This window comes from Drosophila sulfurigaster, chromosome 2R (genome assembly GCF_023558435.1).
Source record: "Drosophila sulfurigaster albostrigata strain 15112-1811.04 chromosome 2R, ASM2355843v2, whole genome shotgun sequence".
NCBI lineage: Eukaryota > Metazoa > Arthropoda > Insecta > Diptera > Drosophilidae > Drosophila > Drosophila sulfurigaster.
Window position 1 is genome coordinate 15,002,866 of NC_084882.1, and position 27,386 is coordinate 15,030,251.

At 37.9% G+C, this 27,386-nt stretch overlaps 7 protein-coding genes and 1 long non-coding RNA gene across 13 annotated transcripts; 5 read left to right on the forward strand and 3 right to left on the reverse strand.

The window, feature by feature from the left end:
* The first annotated feature begins 245 nt into the window (after window positions 1-245).
* LOC133838102 (uncharacterized) lies at window positions 246-2,113 on the forward strand. The gene is made up of 4 exons (XM_062269068.1): window positions 246-1,138; window positions 1,196-1,804; window positions 1,864-1,917; window positions 1,971-2,113. The coding sequence occupies exons 1-4, from the start codon at window positions 440-442 to the stop codon at window positions 2,052-2,054; spliced, it is 1,446 nt and encodes a 481-aa protein (XP_062125052.1). The 5' UTR covers window positions 246-439; the 3' UTR covers window positions 2,055-2,113.
* Window positions 2,114-2,152: 39 nt separating this feature from the next.
* On the reverse strand, window positions 2,153-4,813 carry LOC133838125 (protein vreteno). Of its 2 annotated transcripts, XM_062269105.1 has the most exons (6): window positions 4,731-4,813; window positions 4,272-4,562; window positions 3,781-4,206; window positions 2,846-3,665; window positions 2,605-2,786; window positions 2,153-2,544 (listed from the first exon to the last, which is right to left on the reverse strand). In XM_062269105.1, the coding sequence occupies exons 2-6, from the start codon at window positions 4,553-4,555 to the stop codon at window positions 2,211-2,213; spliced, it is 2,046 nt and encodes a 681-aa protein (XP_062125089.1). In that variant the 5' UTR covers window positions 4,556-4,562; window positions 4,731-4,813; the 3' UTR covers window positions 2,153-2,210. The 2 variants fall into 2 exon arrangements, with proteins under 2 accessions (XP_062125089.1, XP_062125088.1); XM_062269104.1 differs by lacking the exon at window positions 4,731-4,813 and having other exon boundaries at window positions 4,272-4,662.
* Window positions 4,814-4,916: 103 nt separating this feature from the next.
* Window positions 4,917-5,758, forward strand: LOC133838139 (chromobox protein homolog 3). Its single transcript, XM_062269126.1, has one exon. It carries the CDS (start codon window positions 4,936-4,938, stop codon window positions 5,653-5,655), a length of 720 nt encoding a protein of 239 aa, XP_062125110.1. The 5' UTR covers window positions 4,917-4,935; the 3' UTR covers window positions 5,656-5,758.
* Window positions 5,752-6,833, reverse strand: LOC133838135 (mitochondrial GTPase 1). The gene is made up of 2 exons (XM_062269120.1): window positions 6,594-6,833; window positions 5,752-6,518 (listed from the first exon to the last, which is right to left on the reverse strand). The coding sequence occupies exons 1-2, from the start codon at window positions 6,790-6,792 to the stop codon at window positions 5,752-5,754; spliced, it is 966 nt and encodes a 321-aa protein (XP_062125104.1). The 5' UTR covers window positions 6,793-6,833.
* Window positions 6,834-8,783: 1,950 nt separating this feature from the next.
* LOC133838141 (uncharacterized) lies at window positions 8,784-9,784 on the forward strand. The gene is made up of 3 exons (XM_062269128.1): window positions 8,784-9,123; window positions 9,183-9,387; window positions 9,449-9,784. The coding sequence occupies exons 1-3, from the start codon at window positions 8,909-8,911 to the stop codon at window positions 9,623-9,625; spliced, it is 597 nt and encodes a 198-aa protein (XP_062125112.1). The 5' UTR covers window positions 8,784-8,908; the 3' UTR covers window positions 9,626-9,784.
* A 63-nt stretch (window positions 9,785-9,847) lies between these two features.
* LOC133838126 (facilitated trehalose transporter Tret1-2 homolog) lies at window positions 9,848-17,622 on the forward strand. Of its 3 annotated transcripts, none has more exons than XM_062269109.1 (6): window positions 9,848-10,201; window positions 14,358-14,472; window positions 15,220-15,420; window positions 15,484-15,669; window positions 16,286-16,530; window positions 16,593-17,621. In XM_062269109.1, the coding sequence occupies exons 1-6, from the start codon at window positions 10,175-10,177 to the stop codon at window positions 17,361-17,363; spliced, it is 1,545 nt and encodes a 514-aa protein (XP_062125093.1). In that variant the 5' UTR covers window positions 9,848-10,174; the 3' UTR covers window positions 17,364-17,621. The 3 variants fall into 3 exon arrangements, with proteins under 3 accessions (XP_062125093.1, XP_062125090.1, XP_062125091.1); XM_062269106.1 differs by lacking the exon at window positions 9,848-10,201 and adding an exon at window positions 13,637-14,038 and having other exon boundaries at window positions 16,593-17,622; XM_062269107.1 differs by lacking the exon at window positions 9,848-10,201 and adding an exon at window positions 13,639-13,993 and having other exon boundaries at window positions 16,593-17,622.
* Window positions 17,006-21,001, reverse strand: LOC133838145 (uncharacterized). 2 transcript variants are annotated; one of them, XR_009893916.1, is made up of 2 exons: window positions 20,770-21,001; window positions 17,006-18,410 (listed from the first exon to the last, which is right to left on the reverse strand). It is a non-coding gene; the product is annotated as an uncharacterized LOC133838145 (long non-coding RNA). The 2 variants fall into 2 exon arrangements; XR_009893915.1 differs by lacking the exon at window positions 20,770-21,001 and adding an exon at window positions 19,963-20,216.
* Window positions 21,002-21,137: 136 nt separating this feature from the next.
* On the forward strand, window positions 21,138-26,097 carry LOC133838129 (facilitated trehalose transporter Tret1). 2 transcript variants are annotated; one of them, XM_062269113.1, is made up of 4 exons: window positions 21,138-21,299; window positions 24,321-24,481; window positions 24,547-24,960; window positions 25,031-26,097. In XM_062269113.1, the coding sequence occupies exons 2-4, from the start codon at window positions 24,352-24,354 to the stop codon at window positions 25,945-25,947; spliced, it is 1,461 nt and encodes a 486-aa protein (XP_062125097.1). In that variant the 5' UTR covers window positions 21,138-21,299; window positions 24,321-24,351; the 3' UTR covers window positions 25,948-26,097. The 2 variants fall into 2 exon arrangements, with proteins under 2 accessions (XP_062125097.1, XP_062125096.1); XM_062269112.1 differs by lacking the exon at window positions 21,138-21,299 and adding an exon at window positions 23,590-23,692.
* The last annotated feature ends 1,289 nt before the right edge of the window (window positions 26,098-27,386 follow it).

Below are 27,386 nucleotides of genomic sequence, written 5' to 3' on the forward strand. Positions count from 1 at the left end.
TGCATCGTGTTTCGTGCGTGCCTATCGCTTCCGATTGTTAGCTGATGTATCGATCAAAATGCAGTCAGCTGATGTAAATTATCGATAATGTTTGAATACCGCGATTGCCAGTCGGATTTTGTTATTGTGTAGGTTAAAATACATTTTATTTCGTTGTTATCTTTTTTAATTTCTTTATTATGAAATTAATAATGAAATTAAAATTAAGAAGAAAAAAAAAACAAATTGAAAAATGAAGATTCAACAATAAGACTACAAACAATTCGTACCAGATGTAGCATTAAAAACGTAGACTAAGATGCACTACAAACGAAGAGCGAAATTGAACTAAGATGATTTTTGTTATATTACAAAAGTTGATTTACAAGATAAATTAAATTAAAAAATTAGTTTTTTTTATTTTTGTTTTCTATAGTTTTTTTTTTTAGGAATCCCAATCATGAGGCGTTCCCAAGCGCCCTCAGCACGAAGAGCGGCCAAGCGAGGTCTTCCCCTTGAACCGGAAGTCGCCAAGGAACCGGAGCAGCCAAGCATTCAGATGAAATGGGGTACTTCTGGCGGGTATAGACACTTTGGACCTCGGCGCTATGACGATGCAGAGAATCCACTAAAAGACAAACGCATCTTTCTGGTGCTGTGGCGGCAACAGTCCAATAAGAAACACAAGATATGGACAGGCAATGGCACGCTGGAAGTAACTGCGACACGTGCCACATTAAAAGACGAGACAAACAAAACATTGGATGTGCTGACCTGCTTCAAACCGGAGAAATTTCAGGAAAATGCTTTACTAGAAATTGGTATGAGAGATGTTGAGATACAGTTAGAACTGAAGACTGTGGATGAATGCTTAGCACAGCGCAAAGAAGAAATAGAAAACTGGTATCGACAGCAAGAGACAGCAACCGGTGAGCTGGTGTCCCAGTCAGAAAATAATTCCATCAGTTATCAGCGGCCGAAGATTATGTTTAAAAAGCCAAAGCAATCGCTGGAGTTACTGGCAACAACTATTAAACCTATAACTCAGGAATCTGAACAACGCATTGAGATCCGTGAATATATTTGCATGCTGTCCCCAACGGATATCCAACGACTCACGCTACAACTCCTTGCCGATCATTGTCGCACTTTAAAAGAAGTAATTATAATATTTTAAGCATCAATTAATTACAGCTACATTAGTTCTCTTTTTAAGCAATCATCGGATCTGCTTAGAATCGCCCAACAAATCTGCGATCATCCCGTGCTGCTCAAACATATAGAAGATCATCCATTCGTCTCGCGAATATTGTTGCCCCATTTGCCGCCCTGGCAAGAATTGGGTCTCTACGATTCTGCCAAATTTGAGTTTGTTCATCTAATGCTGGACAATTTAGTTGTTGCTCGCGGTGAAAAATGCGCAATTGTTGCAACGAGTCAGAGATGTTTGGACATCATTAGGGGTTACTGCCAATGCTGGGAAGTGCCGTACCTACAAGTGGAGAATATAGAGCATGCCGAAAACTTTAATAGAACCGGTGAAATGGATCCATTAGTTGCGCTTCTTGATGCTAATCAGTTGCCATCACTTCGTTTAACTGGCTGCAAAAATATGATACTCTACAACTATAGCACAAGATCGGCGGCATCTCGGCTATTGGCAGCAGATGTTGACACACGAATTTATACGCTAATAACTGCTGGCTGCTTAGAGGAGAGAATGTTTCAACAACACTTGGAGCTGGTCGAAAGTTGCGAATCTGTGATAGATTTATTGAACAATCGTGTGAATCCCACTAAAGCACTGCTAGGAGTTGATCACAAAGTAGTTACATTTTATATGCATATTTGATAAGTTGGTAAATTAAATTAATTTCTTTGCAGCCTCTAAAGCATTGGAATCAGTGGGAGCCACCATTTAGTCAAGAGTTTTTAAAGGTAATATTTATATTATAATCAATTGTTAATATACATTACTTTGTATTTTTCAGGAAACTTTTCAAAATGACGAATTGACAAGCCTAAGTTTCGTGTTTAGCAAGCAGGAAGAAGTTTTAGCAGGATCAGAAATATAATTCTTAAAAAAAAAATTATAATTTTTGTAGATTAATAAATTGTATTATTTTAATGTTGATTTAACTGTAATTTATATTATTTATTATATTTATATTATTATTTTATATATTTAGTTAAGCCATTTGGTTAAGATGTTTTAGACATACTTTGGAATGTTACTCCATCAAGGACTCAATGCGCAATGAGTAATTATTCTCGTCCTTGTTGTAAATAATCTCGTCACAATTGATAATTGAGCCAGGTACTAGGAGTTTCTCCATACGGGCTAATAGTTCAACACTTGGTTCCGGTTGCCCATTTAAATCGTATTCGGTGGTCATTATAGGGAATGTAAATTGTGGCGGATATGGGCGAATTTTCTCAACATATATTGGCACAATATTGCCGTAATCTATAAATAAGATGCTAGGATAACCATCGCCCACCAACTCCATGCAGAGTCCACGGCACCACTTGCCTTGATACTGCGCAATGCACAATTCATTTTTCCTAATTAAAATTAAACGACATCAATAGAAATGTGTGTTTTGTTAGTGGTCATAGTCTTACGGTGGAGCATACGAATCGGTTGTGGATGCTTCTCCATAGTGCTGTATCTCACGTTGAATTTGCGAAATCTCGTAGGCAAAGTCCAAGGTGGTGCAGTGAACCATGCCAAATTTTAGAAAGCTGTTGTCCATTACAACCACATCCAAGTTTTTGCCAGTGGGCAAATGAACGTGCCGCAAATACTGTAAATACATAGCAACTCAAAATAATTTCTCCAGACTAATCTATTCAAAATACTTGCATCCTCTTTAAAACTCGCTTCTGAAAGAGAAGGCTCCACTGGCGTTAAAATAGTTTTAATCAAGCGATTCAAACTGCGATTTAATTCGCTCTCAATTAGAATCACACGTTGCATGCCTTTCGCCTCATCATAATCACTCTTTGCGTACTTCATCACAAATGTGTTGTTGTGGTCCACTTCATACAACATTTCAAGCAGATTGGGAGGGAAGCAACGGTTAGGCACTCCGCGCAATATGACGGGCACAGCATATCGAGGCAAAGCCGCCAAATAAGCACTGCATTCATAAAGCTTGTCCAGCGTTGTGATCTCCACACTGCCAAAGTCAACACAGACCACATAGATGGCCTTAGCATTGTCCACATTCAGCACCATGGCTCTGACAATGTCTGTCTCAAATTTATAAATGACAATCTGTCCGCATTGTGGCAATTTCTGCAACTGTGGCAAAGATTTGCCATTAGTCCAGATATCGGCGAGCACTTTGTGGTATGCCACATCAGCGTTTATATCCGCTGATCGCACATAGATCACATCCGTCTGCTCAAATGCTGTAATCTTCACGCTGGTACCAGTTGCTGGGAGCTTTATCTTGTTAAACTGCGAGACAATTGTGTCATCAATTAGCGGTGGCTTGCCCGTCTCACAACTCTGATTATGTTGGGAAAGCAGCGCCTCGAAGCAAGTGGGATTACAGAATGGCATCTGACAGAAACGACAACTGTTGTCGGTGTAGCACTTGCAAGCCAAGCATTTTTTGAACAGCTCCTCAAGTTTTATCTTCCCATCTGATGGCGTTTCCAACAATTGTTTATTAGGGCTGAAAAACAAAGAATGTATATGCCGAAATTATACTTTGTTGCTCTAAAATTGCATTTGAACCGTGATAAGATGTGTTTTAAAAAATATATCCATAAGATTGGTGCAGCACTCACATGACAATTCTTCGCCCCGAGCGCAAGTGGAGCATAGCCTGATTGTTCTCTATTGCCTTTTGCAACACGTAAGCTCCATGACGTTCCAGCACAAATTCGTATCTAACATTTAGATAACGTGAGCTCGGATCATTGAGAGCCAGCAAAGAGTTTTTGGCCGTGTAGTCGGATTTGACAACTATAGGAATCTTGAAGAATTCGGGATGTTTGTTATTCGTTGGCGACACTTGAATAGTGCGGGAACCTATATTTATAGGACTTGAGTCATCTGTAGGTGGGGTTGCAATGGATACAGCAGCCTCGTTTTCCTTATTTTCCTCTGCATCAAGATCAGTTGGATCGCATGGTATGGGAATTGATCGACCCTGCTGCACATTTATGATATTCGGAAATTGACGAATTTTAGTTATAGCTGCCTCAAGCGAACTACGATAAAAGCGTGTTTGTGTTAATATTCAAATCGCAAAAAAAAATTATTAAAATATTCTTACCACAGGCTATTTAAATAAACGAAATATTGTCGCGATCTAAACTTAAATTCGATGTCGTAAATTAATCCATTACCAAAGAAATTCCTCAACAACGTATCCGTTATAAGCTGCGTATCTTTTCGTATAATTAAATAAGGGTATTGCATTTGGTTTTTTTCGCGATCCTTTTTTATTTTTTCGTCCACAGTTCCTTCGTTTATATCATCATATTTATTGCATTTCTCATCGTAGAAATCCTCAGCCATAGGATTCCAATCAAATAATTCTCCAATTTTTTCATTCATTTTTTAACTTTAATATTGAAAGAAAATATTTTTTTTTGTTTTGAATTCGAGAAACGTGACTTGAAAAATGACATTCACACAGAAGCAAGGATTATGTTACGCTACGATTTTTGGGATTTTTATAAATACAGCATTAATTTAAATGAATGAATTTGTAAATTTAAATATTTTTAACGTTATCCTATTAATGTGTACTTCAGCCGCGGAATATCAAAATGTCCTTACTGCGTTAGAAAATATATCGTAGCACAATCGATTGTATAGAATCTCAGAGTTATCGAATTTATTGCAACTCTGATAGTTAATCGACTCGCATCAGTAAATCAATTTGTGTATCGGAGAAATAAACAAACATTTTATTGTTTGCATCTTCGCGTAAAATGGTTAAAAACGAATCAAACTTTGTGGTGGAGCGGATTGTGGACAAGCGCATCACTGCCGATGGCAAGGTTGAGTATTTCATCAAATGGCGCGGCTATCCATCGGGGGATAATACCTGGGAACCCGAAGAAAATTGCGACTGCCCTGCACTCATACAACGCTTTGAGGAGACGCGAGCCAAGTCAAAGAAACGCGGAGAAAAGAAACCAAAGTGCGAAGAAATCCAAAAGCCGCGTGGTTACGATCGTGGCCTGGAGCTGGCCGAAATTATGGGCGCTACAGATGTCACCGGCGAAATCAAGTATCTATTGCGGTGGAAATATTGTGATGAATTTGATTTGGTGTCCAGCACCCTGGTGTCCGAGAAGAACCCCGAAATGCTAATCGAGTACTTTGAAAAGATGGCACCCTATACCAGTAACATCGACAAGCTCATGCAGGGTGTTCCACGAGAATTGCGTGCCATCGCTGCTCAAACTGGCTACGCAGTCAGCAGTGCGCCAACCGATACAGTGGAACCTGCCATCTGCAATGTCGACAGTGATCAAGTACTGAGTGCTGGAGAGGCAAAACAAACCTCAATGGATTTGCCAGTGGTGCCACAGCATGCTGCGGATACAGTTGTAGGTGCGGACATGGATAGCGTTGGAGTGTGCTATTCCATTCCCGTGCCGGGTGTGGGAAACATTGCCATCGATGTTCCCATGGTGGAAAATTAGACAGACAGATTAAATTAGATCGTAACATTTTCATAATTTCATTTATGATATAACTAACAAAATTATTATACTTAAAATATAATTGCCATAGTGCTGCTAAGTACATTGCTCGTCCAAATTAATGGGACCGAATTGACCGGTGCGGAAGAAGCTGATGAATTTACGCGAGGCAGCCAACAGATTGGTCATGACCTCCACCTGGCCATTAAATTGCTTGACGCGATGGAACATGCCTTGCTTATGAGCGTATTCCGCCAGCACTGCGCTGATGTTGTCACTAGGAGCCTGCAGTTCCATTTTCTCTACGTACTCGTAGCGTTTATGTTTGTTTAGCCAAAATAGCAAATAATCCGCTATCAAATCTTCGCCGACAATGTGATCGGGGAGGCAGCCAACTAGCGCCAACTTCATGCCCATCTCATCGTCTGTCACCGAAGGCTGCAGTATGCCGGGCGTATCGATCATATAAACCGGCGGCGTCTCCTGAATTTTAATGCGTTCACCCACAGCGCGTGTGATGCCAGCAATAGCGCCGACACGAGCTGCACTGCGTTTTTTCAAGTGCACATTGCGCAGCACATTGATGATGGAGCTTTTGCCAACATTTGGAACGCCGACAATCATGATGTTGTTCTCGGCACTTTGTGCCCTGTTGAAGCGGCTACTTTCGGCCACCAATTTGGTGGCAAGCGGCAGAATATCGTGTACGCCATGATTACGCTGATCCTTGCAGTTGGTGAAGATAATATTCCGAAGTTCGGGTTGTTCCGATTGCAGCTGTTTTCGAATTTCACGTTGTTGTTTAGTAGAGCCCAAGAGGTCGATCTTATTCAGCACCAATATATGTGGCTTGACTCCGTTTCCTGTTAAAGATAGGTATGATATTAGCAATTGAAAAAAATGATGGAGTCAATTATGATAAGTATGTATATACATACCCGTGATTGCCTCGAAGAACTGCGAATTACGACCGGCAATGGGAATGCGTGCGTCGTGAATTTCAACAATACAATCAACCGTTCGTAGCTTCTGTTGTATCTGTCGCATTCCCTTGGTCATGTGGCCAGGGAACCAATTGATTCTTTGATTTCGACTGGGCAGACGAAACGCGGTGCGAAATGGATTCACTAACGACATTATGATAGTCCCGGCGAAATCAGCTGTTCGCAAGTGTGACGAAACAATTGGCCTGTAGATTATCGATATATTTTTTCTACTGCTTGCTTTTCACTAGCGATGTTATAATTGGAAACAGTTATCGAAATAGTTTTGAGTACTGCTTGCTGTTTACTAGCGGCATTATGATCGCAGCAGCGATTACTTAATATTACTTGCTTTTGAATTTATAAAATATTAAAAAAAAATTAAAATTTAATATAAAGATTTGAATTGTTTAATGCATTAATTTCAATTATTAAAAAGTAATTACGCTACGGATTTCTGCAGCCAAGGCTGACAACAACTGCTTGCTAAGTAGTTAGGGTTGCAGAATAATTACGCAAATGTAGGCGGTTCAAATTGCTTATTTAAAATTATCAGAATAGCTCATGACAAATTTTTGATTGTGCCATGTTGACGCATATGAAGGCAATGTGCAGCTAAATATAAAAAATGTTGAAGCAAAAAGAGTTAATTGCAGTTGCATTTGCAGTATTACTCGACGACGTCGGTCACACTTGAAAATTATTCTTATCTTATCGCTCAAAAAACTAATAATTTTTATTTGCTTGCCTGCAAAATTTGTAATCTACATTTCAGTGCAGAATTCAAAATGAATACAATCGATTTTGAGCAAATAACATTGGGTGATGTATGATTCAACATAAAACGTTTGTCATTAAAATATTAACTCATCGCTATATTTAGGAGATCGGATCTGGAAGCTTCGGAAAAGTGTATAAGGCAATATATCGTAATAAAAATGTAGCTGTGAAAAGGATTAATCTGAACGTATCTGATGAGAACTTCGAAAGAGAGTTCAAACAACTTTCGCGAGCTAACCACATCAATATTATATTTTTACATGGCACCGCAATAAATCAAGATGTTCACTATTTAGTTATGGAATATGTGGATGGCGGATCACTCTTTAATTTATTGTACAGCATGCCAAGGGCAACCTATACAATAAATCACATCATTAACTGGGCACTGCAGGCCGCTAAAGTATGAGTACATCGCGATTAACTCCAATATTGTAGTTAATTATACATAGTTTGTATTTCTCAGGGAGTTGCTTATCTGCATGCTATGACTCCCATTGCGGTGATTCATCGCGATCTAAAGCCTCACAACATGCTGCTTGACAACCAACATCGTAGCCTCAAGATTTGTGATTTTGGCACAGTTCGATATCTGAGCAGTATGATGACCAAAAACAGCGGCACTGCCCCCCTACATGGCACCGGAGGTATTTATGAAGAAAAGTTTTTATAATATTAAAACCATATATAAAATATGTATATCTTGCTTTTGTGTCAATCGGCTTTATCAATGTCCGTAGTTTAAGATCTCGACAATTTGTTAACTTGCCCATAGTTTCTAGTAGCGTTAGAGATGACAGCGTGCTAACAGGCCGATAGCTAGAGATGACACCTTAAGAATATAAACATTCTTAAATCATCGTTCATAAATCTAACAATTATTTAATAATTTTTACACAACAGGTTTTCAGTGGTCAAAAATACACCGGCAAATGCGATGTCTACAGTTGGACGATCACATTGCATGAACTGTTTGCACGTAAAATCCCATTCAGTGATTGTTCCAATGATTTAATTGTATGTCAGCGAGTTGAAAAGGGTACGAATATTAACTACGATTATTTGTATGGCAATCTAAATTCAATTATAAATATTGCAGGTATTCGACCAGCGTTAGTTGATTTGGAAATTGAGTGTCCCTCTGAATTGAAAAATTTGATGAACCAAGGCTGGCAAACAGATCCTCAACTTCGTCCCACTATGAATGATATTGTTGAAGCCTTGAGCAAATATCCATTTGACTTCGAGCAATTGGGTATATAATTTAAAAATTTGATTTAACTTTATTTACATTGGTTTATTTCTTTATCTCAAGTTTTCTCTTGTTCTTGTAATGAAAAGATATGTGCCTTTTAATTGTTGTTTTAATCTTAGCAATCTTTTAGAAATTAAATCATTTAAAGACTTCTTGTAACATTTTACATTTGTTCAATTATTTACTCAAAAGTAATTCACAGTTTTGCCAAAATTATATAATATTGTGTTTCAAGATGAGCAGAATATTGTCAACGATTTCGGTGCATTCTATTGCCGATAAAAGCGTCATCGATATGAAGGATATATTTCCGAAAAAGTTACCAGAACTGCACGTGGGTCCTGTGTACGATGAAACTGGTTTCACGTTGAGCGAGAGATTGGCTCTGAGGCAGGCTTGGAAAGTAATCAAACCCTTTGAGCGACGCTACGGCAAAGAAATCTATTTTACGTAAGTCAATCGGTTACTTGCATTAGTAATGATCTTAACAATTAAATGTATATATTTAGCTTCCTAATGGAAAACTATAAGGTTTTTGAGAATTTCCGCTGGAAGGGAAAACTGGATCTGCAACGTTTACACGGACATTCGTTGAATTTTATGCGCTTCCTATGCGCTGTTATTGACCAAAATGATCCAGTTGTATTCCAAGCGATGCTCAATGATATGTACAACATGCACAATCGTTGTCACGTCAATTTCGAGTACATGGAGGTAAGCTAATTAAACAAATCTGCAATAATATATTAAATAAGTCACATTTTCTTTAATGCAGATACTTGTTAAGGCGTTGATTAGCTATGTGCTCGATAAGCTCCATGATGTTAGATCTGCATCCTTGCAGAGCGGCTTCCAAAAGCTGTTGGACAAGTTTCATACCTTTGTTATTGATGATCGACCCAAGGGAATTACCTATTCAATACGCCCATCCGATGATATCGATGTGTCTTAGCAGTTTCATTGTAATACCGCTTCCGGCAACCAATCAATTTGTTGAAAATAAAGAAAGAAATATTACTTCCAAGTCTTGATCCAATCTGCGATGCTTTTAACCCCTAGCCCAGTATTTAGCTGACTAATCAATGTCAATGCAAATTCGAAACTAAAGCGCACATTCGATAGCTGACGCGACGCCTCTGCTGCTGCTGCTGCTTCTACTTCTTCTACCTCTGCTGCTGCTTTGTTGCTGCGTTACCCATATCAATTGACGACGCGTCGCAGTCGCCATTGCGTAGTTGCTATCGCAGTAGCTGTCGGCGTCGCAGCCGCGGTCGACGTCAACGCGCTGCATTGGTCGCGACGTTTGCTGTTAAGCGCGTTTCCTTTGAGAATTTCAGTTTTGCTCGAACGTTCGACACTTCAACCCTAAATGTTGTGCCATTAAATTGAAAACTAGCCAAAGAGCTGGGCTAAATATACAACGCATCAATTTAGATCAGATGATCTAAAGCACAGCGAAGAATTCAGAACTGAAAATTGTCTAAAAATTTACAAAAACAAAATGGTTGCAACAGAAGACATAAAAAAGGTGAGCGGAAGTGTCAAAATTGTGCAATAAATATTAGAGAAAATAATACATTTCATTTAGAACAATTGTTTAATTGTGCAAAAATCATAAAAGAAAATAATACATTTAATTTAGAGTAATTGTTTAATATTTATATAGTCAGCATTAAAAGTGTGAAATTTGTATTTAATGAAATCTTTAATTTTTACCTAGAGAACTGAAAAGTATGCTATACTAAGAGACCTTTGAATCTATTAAAGTGTAAACTAATTTGTTTATTGATGCAAATTATTCGTTGGTAGCCCCATAATCGTTGAGATGATTTATAGGCCTTTAACATAACTCTCAAACTTTAGAGCAGCTATCTTATCACGATCCCAACATCAGCATTCGGTTTAGTCTCAACAATTTATACAATGCATTGTGAGTGCTTAGTACTTGGCTGCTACCCAGCCACTAGATTTCATAAATAAGTCAGCGACGCCCTATCAGGCGTCATAAATTTGAAGTAACATTTACGCTTACGTTCGGAACTTGGGCACTTGAAGCTAAACCCACAAGGGCAGTCAATGGAACAATTAAGCTAATGACTGCTCGAACAGCACGCTCTATGGATTAGAGCTTTGCAATTGGCTTTGTGGCTAATAAAAGTCAGTAAACAAGTCTTTGCTTAAATTCGAGAGGATTATAAAAAACTGTTAAATAAACAATATACATTACTAGAGAGTGTAATAAAATGCACCCCAAGCACAAAAAGTTTATGGTCTATTTTGGGGTATCTTCAAGTCAGGCATTCCTTAGCCAAAACTCAGTTTTCTTGATACGATTTTAATTTAACAATTACCAAATAAAAAATGAAAAAAAAAACCAAAGAATTTCTTATCTATCAGCTGTAGCTATGCGTAAGTTCACGTGCGTCTTGACTGCTTTCGATAATGACCCATTGAAGAGACCTTTGAGTATTACGTCTCCTGATCTAAGATACACTTAACACTATAGTGTTAATCAGCTGAAAGATAAGCGTGATTCAGCGTGTGTCGCAAGCTCTTCTTTTGGGCTAATCGCGCAGTGATAACACAGATTACAGATATTGATGCCAACATTAATGTTCGACATTGCCAAAAAAAAAAAACAATAGCTTGCTAATTGTGTGTTTATTTTATCGCGCAATAATCAAAAACAAATCAAGTGGGAATACTCTAAGTAGTCGCAAGTTTATTTGATTGGGGGACTCCCTATATATTTGATTATAGAGTTTGCCAAAAAAAACATGTGAATTTTTAGTGTATACTCCCGTTATTTATCTGTCTATGGGTACTGGGTATAAATACTATATGTGTGGTGGCAGCTATTGTTGTTTTTATCTGGTATTGTTTATGTTTAAAGACCGGACATGTTTGCACTTGTTTATCTCGCTTGTGTGCGATGCAAGGCAACAATATTATTTACATGTTCGCTTCGACATATCACAGCCAATGTATCATCATAAATATAAATACTGATTTTTATTTGTTGCTAGTAAAACAAATATATATCAAGTTAAATATGGATTAATTCCAGCAGAAAGTATCATCAAACCTTTTATATCATTTCCATGAATTCTGCAGAATTCGAACTTCTCATATTTAAATATAGTATTTGTAGATCTCTAGGGAATCATTTTTATTTATAGGTATTCGATTAAAATATGTATAGTGAAATTAGTAATAATTCCAGTATTATGCATGATTACTGATTTTATAGTGTTTATTTGTTGTTAGAGAAAAAAATATACTATTTAGAAACCACAAAGAATTATACAGAAATAGAATTTTACATATGTAATTTTAGATGTATTGATTAAGCCCCTTGAATTATCCAATTACGCATAAAAAGCGAGTGAGGTGACTAGCCTAGCTGGATGTATGCAATAATCTTTTAAGTATTGCGCACACACCCTTAAATTGTACTCTAAGGGAATAAGCGAATAAGCGAATATGCGACACAAATGGAATATCTAATTGATTCCTGTCCCTTGTCTGTTCTAATCGCTTAATTACTGTTCCTAAATATACGTAAATAAACAATCGACTCCTACGCCAGCTCACGAGCGTTGTCTTCGTGCCAAAACCGAAACACAAAATAAAGAAAAAAAACAAAAACAAAAACAAAACAAAGACGAAAACGAAGCGCAGCGGCGCCAAAAGCAACGACGTTGATTGCGCTTGACATTGGTTCGCAATCGGGGAAGCAGCGGCAGAGAGAGAGAAAGAAAGAGCGAGGCGCATCAGCAAAAGGTAAACAGAGCAAAGCAAGCGGCGCAAACTAATTAGCATGTGGTGCGCCTCTTCGGGATCTGTGGGTGTGTCTCTCTCCCACTCATACTTCCACTCGCTCTTGCTCTCTTCTCTTTTGTGCTCGACAAGTGCATCTTGGTCTCTCGCTCTCTCAGCCATGTGCTCGTATTTGTCTGTGTGTGTGTTTGTTATTGCTTCGTGGCGACAGATTTATTTGGCATTAATTGCAATTAAGTACTATACGTTTATGTGTTACACGCTTAAATGCTGAATTGCATTATTGATTATAAATAATTCGCATTCACGGTGTTGATAGCGCTGAAAGGATTTGCATTTTACACACATTGAACACACAACAAAGATTTAAATATGCAACAATATGCGCACAAGCATCCATAAAAATATAAAAATATATCATTTATTTGTATTGCAAGCAGACGTGTTTATTTTTTTGTAATTTTAAATGCATTTCTACCTAACGCAGCCGCTTGTCTTCTATCGGCATTTTTGGCAAGTGCGATGAACAAACAAATTAAAATGCATTACGAAATTCGAGTATAGCTCGATGCATACAGGAAGCACTTGATTGGTTGAAATAGGGGGCGTATGTGTAATATACACAGTTGCTTCTTACGAAACCAAAACATTCTTTTGCTTATCCAAATATTATTACATGTTACACCTTTGTACCGAGGATGTTTGAGCACTTGAACTCACCTTTTTTCACCGTTCTGTTGTGTCTGACGTAAAAGACGAAATGTTTTGCATTCAAATGCGCGTAATTCGCTGGCATTACAATGATGAAAAAAACCTAAACAATATAGAAAAATGCCGCGACGTCACAACGAAACTGCAATACACTTGCTTAAAAGAAATTTAGTAATAAGTAACATTGATTTAATTACGTATACGATACTAAATTCAAGCTAAAGTTGCGTATACTTGATGAACTTAAATAGCTAAATTACGTATACGCAATGTGATCGGTGTTTTAACACATATTAAGAAAAATGATCGGAACGTTTTAGTGAAATTTATAGCATCCCTTAGTGTAGAGCATCGCACGAGTTGTCGGCCAAAAACACAAGCGTAACAACGAATTTCAAAGATCCGAGAAGAAAATACGCTTTTGAAAGAGTCGCCGAAACAGTCGTCTCCAACTGTGTTGGCCGCACGGACCAAAGACAATCGCCGCGTCGTCGCCCAATAAAATAAAATTAGCGGAAATATAAGTTTATATATTTATATTGTATATAGGGAGCGCTAACAGACATCTCTCTCTCTCTACATACATATATGTTGTATATATACAAACAACATACGCGAATGCTTTCTCAGATAATTAATGACTAGAGACGTAGATAAAAATACGCCAGAGAATTGAATATATTTTAAAAGTGACGTTAAACCTATATAGTGCGTCTTGTGATAGCGATATAACTTATATAATATAATATCACGGATCGGGGGAACCAAGTAGATTGGATTCCGAATGGATTCGGACAAAGTAGTACGCGCCATGGCACGCTGGTGGCAGGTAAAGGGCAACACTCGCACCTCATTTAAAAATGGCAAAACAATCGTGAGCACACACCTCTTTTTTATTTTTACTTTTATAAATAAACACACACACACACATGTATAATTTATTTTTATTTTATTTACGTTTTCAATTTTAAAATAGCTTTACATTTATGCGGATTATTTAATGTCTTTTATTTATTATACACATTGAAAGTGATTGAAATTGTATAACTTGTCTTAATCAATCGATATTCGATTATATAGATATTATATTTAGCTTATATTTGTCCCAGTTTATGGCACGTGTTGTCGGAAATAGTTGCGCCCAGTTGTTGCAATCTTAAAATATTTCCTATTCTCTCTCTTCATATTTACAGACTGTCAGTCAGGAGGACACCGATGTAACGTCACACAATCCCATGCTATACGATCCACTGCAGGATGGCAACGTTAGGACCTCAAAGACTCGCCAATATCTAGCTGCACTCGTAGGTGAGAAAATACTATTATAATAATATCCAGCATTTAAATTCGATTAGTGATTTCCAAAAGTGTTCTAAAAATAATCGTTGAAATAAAATAAAAATTAACTTTATTGGACGAGAAAATAATATACTGTATAACAAAAATAAAGCGTCATAATTTAGATTTATTTTTATATCATATTTTTCAAATATTTTTAAATAGAGAAAGAAAATCGTTCAAAATAATCTTACTTAATAATACATCGATAAGAATTTGACTAAAATTAAATTATAACGGAGAGCTAATCTTATTATCTTTGATTTGAAATAAATTGATTTTACAATGATTTAGGTTCATCGTAATTAAGATTTCATACATATATTTTAAAAAAGAAAGAGCAAAATGTTGAAGATACTAATATTTTATTTAACTTCGATAAGTGATTTCCAAAAATTTTCTAAAAATAATCGTTCAAGTGAACTTAAATTTATTAAATAAGAAAGCAAAAAGTCTTTGAATTGAAATGAATTCATTTTAGAATTAGTTAGAAGACATAAAGTACAAAATTAATAAATATTTATTGATCTATTATAACTACAACTTATGTTAGAACTTAGTTTTATAACCAGAGCAACTCAACCATTTAATTCATACAATTACAAATTCATTCCATTAGAACTATTTGAAATTTGTAAAACAAACTCTTTTTTCTTTCTTTTTCTTAATATTTATATTAATTATAATATTATTGTGTGTTTAATTCTTAACTTTCAGTTTGTCTGGGAGCTGTTGCTGCAGGCACAGCTTTGGCCTGGACTAGTCCCGTGCTGCCGCAGATTAGCATTGCTGAAAATGCAACTTCTGTAAATGTCACCCACGCTATAGCAAATACAACCACTGTAAATAATGCAACCATCGTGACCACAACGCAACCACCGCAAGTCGATAGTCACCTCAAGCTAACCGTAGATGAACGTAAGTTTGCTGCTCTTTTATATCAAAGTCGAACTTTATTAATATTTGTTGTTTACTTTGTAGAGAGCTGGGTAAGTTCACTGCTGGCCATTGGCGCCTTTCTGGGCGCTCTGCCCACGGGCTACATCGCAGACGCAATTGGCAGACGCTACACAGCCTTGGCAATGGATGTGCCTTTCATTTTGGCTTGGCTGTCAATTAGTTTTGCCAATTCCGCTGGTTGGCTGTACTTTGGACGCTTCCTAATCGGTGAGTTTGCAGTGCTCTAGAGTGTCTTTTAGTTAATTTTCTACGCAAAAGAAAACACGTGCTAGAAAGAAGCAAAATATGTGCTACCAATTTGCATAAAAGCAAAACAGTGCCTAGAATATAACAAATAATTATACCGAAAAATACAAAATATACTGTTAATTATATTGATACTATTTGGTATATTGATAAATTACTTCATTCAAAATATACCATAGAGTAGAAAATACAACAGATTGTCAGCCAAACCAACTGAAACTTAAATAAGGGGTTTTTTTCCAAACAAAAGTATTTCTTAAATTATGTACTTCAACAATTTTTATCTGATTGCAAGCAAGTTTGCAGGACTTACTAGAGGTCTTAGTTGCTTTGACTGACAAAGTGGTATTTTGTATTTTGTAATATATGGTATATCTTAAATGTATATTAATTTGGTATATTTTAAGATCAACACCTGTTTTGCTTTTATTCACAATCGGTAGCGAGTATTTCACAATCGAGCACACTCGACTGTATCTTTCTGGCTTGCTTAAACTAAAGTTCACAAACTCAAGACTCCTACTTTATAAAATGTAATTTTTTTTTCGTGTTGTATAATAATGCTTTTCAATTGCAGGCATCTCAACTGGCAGCTTCTGTGTGGTGGCTCCCATGTACATCTCAGAGATTGCGGAGACTAGCATACGTGGCACACTTGGAACACTCTTCCAGCTGCTGCTGACCATGGGAATACTTTTTGTGTACATTGTTGGTTCGCTGGTATCTTGGAGCACGCTCAGCATGATGTGCTTGGTGGTGCCCATTCTGCTGTTCGTTGGCATGCTCATGCTACCGGAGACGCCTGTCTATCTGCTGAAAAAGGTGCGTCACTTAAATCTTAACTATATTCCATTTAATTCATTCGCTTACTATGCTTTCCACAGGGTCGTCGTGCTGATGCTGCGCTGTCGCTCAAGTGGCTCTGGGGCAAATATTGCGATTCGCGCAGCGCCATTCAAGTCATCCAGAATGATCTGGATCAGACGAGTGCCGATGCCTCGTTTATGGATCTGTTCAGCAATCGTGGTGCACGCAAGGGACTCATCATCTCGATGCTGCTGATGTTCTTCCAGCAGTTCTCGGGCATCAATGCCGTCATCTTCTACACGCAGTTCATCTTCGAGTCGGCGGGCAGCAGTCTGAGTGCCTCGATCAGTTCGATCATTGTGGGCGTGGTGCAGGTGATCATGACACTGACCTCATCGCTGCTGATCGAACGCGCTGGTCGCAAGATTCTACTGCTATTTAGCAGCACTGTGATGACCATTTGTCTGGCCATATTGGGTGCCTATTTCGATATGAAGGACAGTGGCAAGGATGTCGCGCACATTGGCTGGCTGCCATTGCTGTGCATGGTGCTCTTCATCATTAGCTTCTCTGTGGGCTACGGCCCCATTCCCTGGCTGATGATGGGCGAGCTCTTTATGCCCGATGTGAAGGCCACTGCGGCGGCCCTGAGTGTCATGGCTAATTGGCTGTGTGTATTTGTGGTCACCAAATGCTTTGGCGTCATGATCGAGTCCTGGGGATCAGACTTTACCTTCTGGTTCTTTGCTGGCTGCATGGCTTTGGCCACGATCTATGTGGCTTTAGCTTTAGTTGAAACTAAAGGCAAATCCGCCAGTGAAATACAGAGTTGGTTAAGTGGACGTTAAATTGGGATGAGGAAGAGTAAACGAAGTGAGCGAAAGCAACAACCAAAAGCCAAATAATATGCCATATTACGCATACGCCAAGTAGCGCATCATGTACAACATTTAACATATTGATTTTTGATTATTATTTATAGTGTAGTTCAATTAGTTGATAAGTTGTTCACGGTAGATAACTCAACGCTACTTCTGTGTATATTTGTGTAACTCTTAAATGTATTGGTTAAGTGTGCGATTGTAAAGACATGTCTATAAATCGATCTACATATAAACAAAACAAAACAAAAAATGCAATTACTGATTAGAGCACACACAGTTTTTTGTACAGTTGCAATTGCAACTCACTATATATAGTTTATATATATGTATGTACAATTCAACGATAACCCTTGCGACAACGGCAACGCCCCTCGAAATTTTTTTTTTTTTTTTTGCCGCTAATCAGCTTGTCCGACTGTCATAACAAATTCGTAATCGTAATCGGCTGGAGATGAGAGATGCATCATTGCGGGTATTGGCCACGCCCTCGATTGGCGCCACTGCAAATGACTTTGCCAGCTGCCCATTTCTACTGGCCTTGGCATTCGGCAAGGTCGCCTCTAGATTGATCGAACGTAAATTGATTCGTTGCCAGCCAAGTTTTGTACTTCTTCTCTCGCATAATTGACTCGATTGCAATTTGTGTGTGTTGCCCGCCGTATGTAAATATTTAATTACACCATTTGTTTCATGTTTTTTGTGTTTTCCTGTTGTCGCCGCATTCAGGAAGCGTCTTCTCGGTTGTGTTTATTGCTTGTTGAGCAAATGTAACAGGTTGTTCCTCTAGTTGTTGTTGCTGTTGCTTTTGTTTAATGACTGTAATTCCATTTAAGCCAACTGTGCGATAACAGCTCATTGGATAGCGATTTTGTATGGTTTGATTATTGTCAATACGCCTAGAGTGTTGGGCAAATAAATTGATGGATTTATTCACCACTTCACGCTAAAGTGTGCTGCCGTGATTGATGACACAACGGTTTAGAACTAAGATGCACAACATTCACTCGGATGCTACAACATATAAAACAGAAATCTATAGCCAATTTTATTTAAGCTTTAAAAGTTAGTTGCTAATATCTTTATACCCGCTACCCATAGCGTAGAAAGGTATTAAAACTTTGACTTTGTGCCTTCATGAAATGTATGTAACAAGCAGAAGGAGGAGTATATATATTCTTTATCTGTGTCAAAAGCGTAGACGATATAAACAATTCCGTTTATCGATCTGTCTGTCTGTTCCTCTGTCACAAAGCCTATAAGAGATAGAGCTATAATTATTTTTCGATCGCACTTGGAATGTTTCCACGCCCACTTCCGCTTTTAAAAATCGACAAAAATTGAATAACAAGCTCAATTTTTATATAGACAATAATTACTATAGTATTTATGATTCCTAATCGGCTAAACATTTTAGAAGTTATTTAAAAAAGTTTTTGTATGACAATGAATGCTTTGACCGGCAATCTAATATTCTTTATGGTATATTTTGAAGAATAGAATTCTATAGAATTTGATGTTTTTTTAGTATTTTTGTAGTATATTAATTTGGTATATTTTAAGAATAATACCTTATATTTTGCATTTATCTCAAAATACGTAGCGGGTATCTTTCAGTCAAACACACTCAACTGCAGCTTTCTTATTTGTTTGTTAAATTAAGTGGATTCTCCTCAGAAATAAAAAAAATACAGAAGTATTTAAAAACAGCATTTATCAAATGTTTAGTTTTCTTTGCTGACTTCCTGTTGCATTCACTTTTTACAACTTCTTTCTTTATAGTGATTGATAGCGAGCTGTAGCCTTGTTTGGAGAAAGCGGCAAAGCAGGAAAATCAATGAAGTATCAGCATCTATTCTTAGCACATATTCATATCAGATGCTAAGTATAGCACATCATAACGTAACCCAATAAATGCTTGTAAACCTGTTTTAATGCTGGAAATAAAATCACACCTGGCTCTCGTGTACAATTGGCTTCCTTTTCTGTATTTAGATCTTTTAAAAGCTTACTTAATAAGTAAATTGGGTGTATTTACTTAAAAAAAGGGAAAGTAAACATGCGCGTTATCTGCATGCTAAATGTTCTCACTGTATTTATAAGGCAATTGCATCATTCGTTTAACTTGTGTTTCGCATTCCGGAAGATGCTTTTTCTGTTCTGTTCTTTGTCCTGTCCATTAAAAGATGCACAGCATGCTAAATGCACATTCTGTGTAGATACAAGGCACAGTGGAGCAATGCTATTTGAATTAGGAAACTAAATATTTTTATAAAACCAATATAAAAATTTATTTTAAATTTTTGGTATTATATTTAGTTTTAAGGTCGAGTGTGCTCGACTGTAAGATACCCTTTACCCATTTTCAATACAAGCTAATCAGTGCGGTATTAATTTGAAAATATACCAAATTTAAACTACCACAAAAATACTATTAATATATCAAGGGCGATATTTAGTATATTAATATAGTTCTACACTCAAAATAGAGTGCAAAATATACCATATTATATCCTAGTTAATAATTTTAAATAAAATTGAAATGCTATAAATTAGATCAATTTACCTATAATAAATGTTCGTTGAACTTTACAGTGCAGACAGAATATAAATTGGTTCGCTTCTTTTCGCGCGCTGTTGTGGAAAATTACTCCAACCCAGACGTCTGGAATTTTATCTGGAATTTTCATCTATTTTTTTCTGATATGTTTCCGTTTCCAATTTGGACATTTCATCATGAAAATTTGATCACTTTAACACAATATATAAATACAAATTTCATCGCAATTATATTGAATTATATGTATTTATTTATTTACCCAGACGGTTTAATAACATTAAGTGAATCATAAATATTGAATCGTGTAATGTGTCACGATTTAATGACGTTCTGGCACACTGTGCGTGAAATACATTTCAATTAGTCGAGGCATTTTTAAGGCACGCACGTTTATTTGCTGTAAGCGAACGAAAATTAAGAGTTGTGTGCGACTCGTTAAATATCTAACTGTAGCGACTGCGACTAAATAAGTCACTGCCCCCGGGAATCACGATACGTTGATCGCCAGATTCGCCAGATGCATGTCAATTAACTTCCTCAAAGTGCCGGACTCTGAGTTCATTTTGTTTTTGTTTATACTTTGCGGGATATAAATCAGAATTTTCCAACGAATTTGGACGGAACTACAATAGTTGTAATTAAAATTCAGATGACACTCTAGTCACACTCTTAGTCGGCCCATTCATTTGTCCGTTTTTTATTATTATTTTGCATTAGTTTAGTACTTTGTTTTGATTTTTTTGCTGGCTGACAAATTGATAATAAAAAAAAAGCGCAGTTCAACGATCGTCTGGCTTTGGATACAATACTCACGATAGATATATAATCGCGTCACATTCACACATCCATACAATGTACAGCACAATATATCCGAGCATTTTCCGTACTTAACGAATACCGTATGTCGTATGCCGTCTGCCGTATATCGTATGTCGTGTCGTTTATCGTATTTGTATAATACATATAATGCTGTATGTGCTTATTATCTAGTCTGTAGCTAAACACGAACTGAGAACCGCGATTCGCGAGCTGCGAATGCGTCTGTCATAATTTCTCGGCTCAATTTTGTTTTCTACATTCTCCTTTTTTTTTTTTAAGTAAACCCACAAAATCGTCGAAGCATTCGCGCATCGCCCGCATTCGAGTTGTGACAACGGAAGTCGACAGTTGCCTTCGATTCCTCTCAGATCTTTGATTCCTGTTCCAGTTATCATCCGGATATACAGTGTAAACATATATCGAGGGAGTCCTCGTTATACACAATTAACGCTGTCGCATTAAACAAATTATCGAGAATATCTTTCATTGTCGTGTGCTAATTGATAATATTTTGGGAAAAATGGGTGAGTGAATAATCAAAACAGATAAACAAACAAGTACTTAGCACACAATATCAATGCTGAACCATTTAAGTAAGCATTTTTAAATTGTTTTTGATTTACTACATCGTGGAAATGTTTGCATCATTTGAGTGCTGATTAAATTTTGTGAACTACTTACTTACTCAGTTATTTAGTTGGCCCACAACTACGATAATAATTTGTGTGTGAATTTGTGGGCCAAATTGAATTGAATTGAATTGAATTGGTTACGTTAGACCCCACTCCACATTATCATTATTATCAAGCATAAGCATGCTAATCTAACATTTGTTGTTGCCATTGAATATAAGGCAACAAGTTCGATGGTCAATGGGCTCTTAACGTGGTCATCAGTTGTGATTTGTCGCCGTAGCAAGTGGAGGTGCTCTTTTGCTGCGTTTCGGTTAAAGGATTCATTACACTATTCCAAACTTAGTTTACAAAAGGTCCTTCAAGGACTCTCATATATATTTTCTTTATATTTCTTTTGTAAGTATTACAAATAACAATTTTGTGTTGATAAGCGAGTCTGCTTTATCAAAACAAAACTCTTGATTGGCTTGAGTGTAGAACATATTTTTAAGTAGCAGCATTATACAGCTTATTTCCGGTCTCGCAGAGCGCCATCATCACTGATAAGTAGGCGTCTAATTCAATTAGGTTCTGTGTGAAAATTAGCAGAAATTGAAAAGTGCAAAATATGTTCTCCAGCCTTCAACAAGTGCTTCTCAGCTTTCTCATTAACACGCTGATGCTTTGCGTCACTCTCGCTTAATAACGTTCTAATATGTGGCAGCTGACAAACACGCGACAAGCGCACATTATCTGTGTCTACCCCGAAAACAATCAATTTGGCCGCATCTCTCCGCTCTCTTGTGTTCCTATCAATGGGTTGATTAAAGCCGAAATTCGAGACACGCACAAAGTGTTGCTCCGTTTAGTCGAGGGACTATCGGCCCATATGTTGGCCAACTTATCAATCAGTTGACTCGTTTGCTCCAGCACTTGATTATTAATTTGTGTCAATGCAACAGCACACTTGCTTTTCCCTTCTCCGTTTATCTACTCTACGCGTACATATATGTTTTATTTTATTTTTGTGTTTCTCCTAATCATAGTTGTTGTGTTATTTGCTCAGTTGCTACTGTAATAATGGGAGAAAAACACATTTGCGATACAAGAACTACGTGACATTGGCAATGGAAATTTAACAAAAAAGTTTCAAATTTAACAATGGAATAGTTGAAGAGCTGTGGTAAATAGCACTAGAGGAAATTTACCAGAATTTAGCCGTTGATAGAGAAAGCCGGAAATAAACTTGCGCAAATTTAATTGATTAATTTTTGAATATAAAAATCACACTTAATTTCAGTTAGTAAAAAGTTATTTAGTAGCACATGCCTTCAATTCATTATAATGTTTACAATAGCAGACAATAATATATATACATATGTGTATATCTTTTTTATATAGCAAATGCAGCAAATTTGTCATCATATTTAAAATGATGGAAAAAAATGTAGCTAATAAAATTAGCTTTATAGTGAGCTGGGATCCATGCAAAATGATTCAGATAAAATCACAGATTTATTGCTTATTGTTGAGCTGCATTAAAAATATATATAAATGTTTCTACTTTTCCGAAGCCCTTTAAATTCCCTTGACTTTGATAATAATTATGATTAAGCAATGTCAACAATGTAGCGGAATTGTTTACAGGAAAATATTGGCTAATCATTGTTAGCAAGAAGTGTTTTGAAGCAGCTGCAGTTGGCTGAGGAGCCGAAGAGACGAAGAGCTGGGCCAGTGGGGCATGAGATAATACCACGATCAAGTGGCAGTCATGTGTGTGGCATAAACTGCTTTGGACACTGGCGACTTTAGGCTGAAGTGGTTCGGGTTGCGCAAAGCAAAAAAAGTAATAATAACAGAGGACTAACGCCTGGAGGGGTCGCTTACGTTCTCATTGTCGTTGTCGTTGTCGCCTTATCGCTCTGGGCCAGTTCAAGTGCAAATGGCACAAATGGCGCAAGTTTAACAACAAAATTCGAAAGACAATTCAGGGAATGCATCGTTGCAGCGAGAACAGTTCAAAACCAATCGATGATTAAGTACTAGATGTATGGGGCTTTTCTGATAAGATAACACACACATCCACATTCACTCATACACACACACTTTAACTGCTTCTCTCTTTGTCTCTCTTTTACACTGATGAGCATTATTGATTTAATAATTACTTTTGGCTTTTCAAAATCTTTAAATTCGTGCGTTTCGCTTTTGGCGACAGCATTACAGTTCTCAATTTTAAGGCGAACGCATTCGAACGCTTTGATCATCCAGGAATACTTATATTACCTTCACTTTATTATCATGTAAGGATGTGAAAAAAAATCGTGTTGTAATATTTATGATGTAACTAACTGAAATTTGTCAACTTTGCGGCTGTGAGTTAGATTGTGAAATACGAGAATAATTGTTATTAGCTTTTGTTTGGTCTCGTAATTAAAATAATTTTTGTAATTTATGAACACCAAAACATAAAAAAAAACTCGTGTCTGATTATATTTTTACACTGTGATTTTGCAACTTTCGTTTATACGTTTTTTTCCGCGTTGTTTTTTTTGTTTTGTTTACACCGCACATTTTAATGAGATGCTAGCGTATGTTTATTTTATATATACACAATTGGTTCCGGCCAAAAATCCAAATTTGCTTAAAAAAGTAATAGTAAAGCAAGTGCGTCGACAATTAGTTTAGTCGAGTGAGTCAACATGGCGTATGCGCAATATGCTGACCAAAAATACTCTGCGCTCCGCGCTCCGTGTTCAGTGCAAACGTTGCTCTGATGGCGTCTAGTCGGGAGTATAGAATGCTGGACGAGAAGCCATTTCAATGTCCATTCACTACTTAGCGCACAATTGAATTGCAAATGGTTCATGGATAATTTGAAATTAAATGGCTCAGAGAATTTCGAATTAATTTCGTGCAAATTTTTTACAGCTGCTACACGTGAGCACGCCAGACGCCAACAATGAGCCGGCTGTCAGAACAAAAAGATCAGCAGTCTTACACTGAAGTGAGCACCTTTCAGATTAGCGACGGATTACCGCGCAATATGGAACCCGTTAAAACAAGTCGCATCTTTTTAGCCGCCGTAGCGGGTAAGTTAAAGTCGTAAAGTTAGTTAATCTGAATTTTAATGAATGCCTCCCACTTTCAATTGCAGCCAACTTGTCCGCCTTTGTGGTGGGCACTTGCCTGGGCTGGACATCGCCCATTGGACCCAAACTCAAGAGCGCAGACACCTCCGATTCGCCCTTGGATCGACCTATAACTGCCGATGAGGATGCCTGGATTGCATCGCTGATTGCCATTGGCGCCTTGATTGCACCTTTTGTGGCTGGTCCGCTGGCTGATCGCATTGGTCGGAAGTGGACGCTGCTCTCTAGCAGCTTCTTCTTTGTCGTCGCATTTCTGCTCAACATGGTCGCCTCGGAGGTGTGGATCTTGTACCTGTCCCGCCTCGTTCAGGGCTTTGGCGTTGGCTTTGTGATGACCGTGCAGCCCATGTATGTCGGTGAGATTTCCACGGATAATGTGCGTGGTGCCACTGGATCGCTGATGCAGCTGTTCATTGTTTGTGAGTAGCCAGAGAATTGAACTCTCTTTGTTTATCCATCGTGACACTCTCTCCTTTCTCCCCTTTACAGCTGGCATTCTTTATGTTTACGCCATTGGCCCGTTTGTCTCCTACATGACGCTGCAATGGTGCTGCATTGTGCTGCCCATTCTTTCCGATGTGGTCTTCTTCTTCATGCCCGAGAGTCCTTACTACTTTGCAGGCAAGGGCCGCAAAACGGATGCAGTGCGTTCACTGCAATTCCTGCGTGGCCAGAGCGCTGAAGGTGTTCACGATGAAATGGCGCTCATTCAGGCCAATGTGGAGGAAGCCATGGCCACCAAGGGCACTTTTATGGATCTCTTCAAGAGTCCCAGCAATCGCAAGGCACTCTTCATCTCTGCCGGCCTCATCTGCTTCCAGCAACTTTCAGGCATCAATGTGGTGCTCTTCAACAGTCAGTCCATCTTTGCCAGCGCCAACACGGGACTTGATCCGGCCATTGCCACCATTATCATTGGCTGTGTGCAGGTCAGCTCCTCGGGTCTGACGCCCATCGTTGTGGATCGTCTGGGTCGTAAGATGCTGCTGCTCATCTCGTCCAGCATTATGAGCGTGGGATTGGCTGCGCTGGGCGCCTTCTTCTACATGCAGCTGGTAGTTAAGGACATCTCCAGTGTGCTCTGGTTGCCGGTGCCCGCTTTAATCCTCTACAACATAGTTTATTGCACCGGCTTTGGTCCGTTGCCTTGGGCTGTGTTGGGTGAAATGTTCCCGGCGAATATCAAGTCAGTTGCTTCGTCGGTGGTAGCCAGCACATGCTGGACTCTTGGATTCTTGGTAACACGCTATTATCCTGCACTCGATGCACTTGGTGCCTATTATGCATTCTGGTTGTTTGCTATCTTCATGGTTGTTGCCTTCTTCTTTGTGCTTACCGTGGTGATGGAGACCAAGGGCCTGAGTTTGCAGCAGATTCAGGATCGCCTCAATGGCAAGCGAAACTAAGCAGATGTTCCCGTAGTTATATAAATAACTTTGCCGATCCTATATTTAAGTTGTATATGCAAGTATTTTATTACCTAATTCTAAGCATATTTTTAAATTGTTATTCATTATTGTTCCTCTATAATAAAAGAACACAACAATTCAAAATAAGATCGTAATTTGAATTAAGTTTACTTATTTATCTGTTGCGCGAGGTAGACATTGTAAATTTAAATTCCAATTGAACTGCGCGGTACTGTTAGGTCAGCGTGACAAAAAGCTGATTGGTGCAACCTGCTTTTCATTTCAATTTAACAGTACTGGATTTAACAGAGACAACAGCTGTTTGTGAATAGCCGCTTGCACTTGTTGTATTGACTGTTCATATCTTATTATATATAAAATTATTAAAATTACTAAATTATTGATTAATATAAAGCAATATGCTATATAATTATGTTACGTTTTGGATATCGTTTGTGCCAGCAATGTTAGGGGGTTATCGATATATCGCGAAGCGATATATCAGAGATAGGATGGAACTCCACCTGAGTACCGATGAGCCAGCCGGCGCGGCCCCAGGAAGACAACCAGTCCGTAACAATATGGCGCCCAATCTTGTAATTTGAATTCGAAAAAAATAAAAAAAAGATAGTTCCATCGATGTAGATGTAGTCTTGAGATGTAGTTCATCTGATGTCTTATGTGGTACGATGTAGTCACCCATAATTGCGCAGCTCTGAGCAGTATTTCATTTGGTGACAGGATCCAAGTCTTAATGTCATTTTTTGTTGCAGTGTTTGTTCATTTTGTGGTTGATGCGCGTGTGTCACTCTTTAAGATGTAGTAGAGAGTTTGCAACGTGTCATCGTAGCCTGGTGGTAGCTACGAACAAATACTGTGATAGAATTGTGATATTAGATTAGCATTGTTGATTAGGTAGTTTCTCTTTGTTGTTTATGTGTACTATTTGTTCCATCTCACTTCGAGTGGCGCTTGGATGTGCGCTGGCCTGATGCTCTAGTATCAGCATAGGCGACAGGTGACCCAGGTCGATACAGGATCGATTCTGCGCCGCACCTGCCACACAGCGGACACCAGTCGTGCTCAAAAGCGAGACGGAATCGAAATAGGTCTCAGGTAGCGCTCCTTGGATGCCATCCATCACGGGAGCGATGGATAGAGCATCTGATTAGTGCTTAAGTGTTTGTCCATTGTTTGAATTGTGCGTAGTAAAGCGTTGGTTAGGTCGTAGTGTGAAGTTTGTCTCTCCCTTCCGTTTGTCAATGTTATAGAATGAAGAAAGGAAATTGTTGTTGTTAGTTTGTTTGAGTTATTTATTTATTTATAAGGAAACGTATTGATTTAAAGTATTTATTTATTTATTATAGGAGTTTGTTGGTATTTAGTGAGTTTATACGTAGCAGTAGATTAATAGAAAATTAAAATGTCAGAAAGTC

Excerpts from the sequence above, each read along its gene's own strand:
- LOC133838125 (XM_062269105.1), bottom strand. The coding sequence starts at position 4,555 with ATGAATGAAAAAATTGGAGAATTATTTGATTGGAATCCTATGGCTGAG. Across the intron at positions 3,666-3,780 it reads TCGGGGCGAAGAATTGTCAT|CCCTAATAAACAATTGTTGG; the intron begins GTGAGTGCTGCA and ends TTTGTTTTTCAG. Across the intron at positions 2,545-2,604 it reads ACCGATTCGTATGCTCCACC|GAAAAATGAATTGTGCATTG; the intron begins GTAAGACTATGA and ends AATTTTAATTAG.
- LOC133838129 (XM_062269113.1), top strand. The coding sequence starts at position 24,352 with ATGAGCCGGCTGTCAGAACAAAAAGATCAGCAGTCTTACACTGAAGTG. Across the intron at positions 24,482-24,546 it reads CTTTTTAGCCGCCGTAGCGG|CCAACTTGTCCGCCTTTGTG; the intron begins GTAAGTTAAAGT and ends TTTCAATTGCAG. Across the intron at positions 24,961-25,030 it reads GATGCAGCTGTTCATTGTTT|CTGGCATTCTTTATGTTTAC; the intron begins GTGAGTAGCCAG and ends TCCCCTTTACAG.
- LOC133838139 (XM_062269126.1), top strand. The coding sequence starts at position 4,936 with ATGGTTAAAAACGAATCAAACTTTGTGGTGGAGCGGATTGTGGACAAG.
- LOC133838102 (XM_062269068.1), top strand. The coding sequence starts at position 440 with ATGAGGCGTTCCCAAGCGCCCTCAGCACGAAGAGCGGCCAAGCGAGGT. Across the intron at positions 1,139-1,195 it reads ATTGTCGCACTTTAAAAGAA|CAATCATCGGATCTGCTTAG; the intron begins GTAATTATAATA and ends TCTCTTTTTAAG. Across the intron at positions 1,918-1,970 it reads TTAGTCAAGAGTTTTTAAAG|GAAACTTTTCAAAATGACGA; the intron begins GTAATATTTATA and ends TGTATTTTTCAG.
- LOC133838141 (XM_062269128.1), top strand. The coding sequence starts at position 8,909 with ATGAGCAGAATATTGTCAACGATTTCGGTGCATTCTATTGCCGATAAA. Across the intron at positions 9,124-9,182 it reads GGCAAAGAAATCTATTTTAC|CTTCCTAATGGAAAACTATA; the intron begins GTAAGTCAATCG and ends GTATATATTTAG. Across the intron at positions 9,388-9,448 it reads TCAATTTCGAGTACATGGAG|ATACTTGTTAAGGCGTTGAT; the intron begins GTAAGCTAATTA and ends TCTTTAATGCAG.
- LOC133838135 (XM_062269120.1), bottom strand. The coding sequence starts at position 6,792 with ATGTCGTTAGTGAATCCATTTCGCACCGCGTTTCGTCTGCCCAGTCGA. Across the intron at positions 6,519-6,593 it reads GTTCTTCGAGGCAATCACGG|GAAACGGAGTCAAGCCACAT; the intron begins GTATGTATATAC and ends TATCTTTAACAG.
- LOC133838126 (XM_062269106.1), top strand. The coding sequence starts at position 13,949 with ATGGATTCGGACAAAGTAGTACGCGCCATGGCACGCTGGTGGCAGGTA. Across the intron at positions 15,421-15,483 it reads CAAGCTAACCGTAGATGAAC|AGAGCTGGGTAAGTTCACTG; the intron begins GTAAGTTTGCTG and ends TTTACTTTGTAG. Across the intron at positions 15,670-16,285 it reads CTTTGGACGCTTCCTAATCG|GCATCTCAACTGGCAGCTTC; the intron begins GTGAGTTTGCAG and ends TTTCAATTGCAG.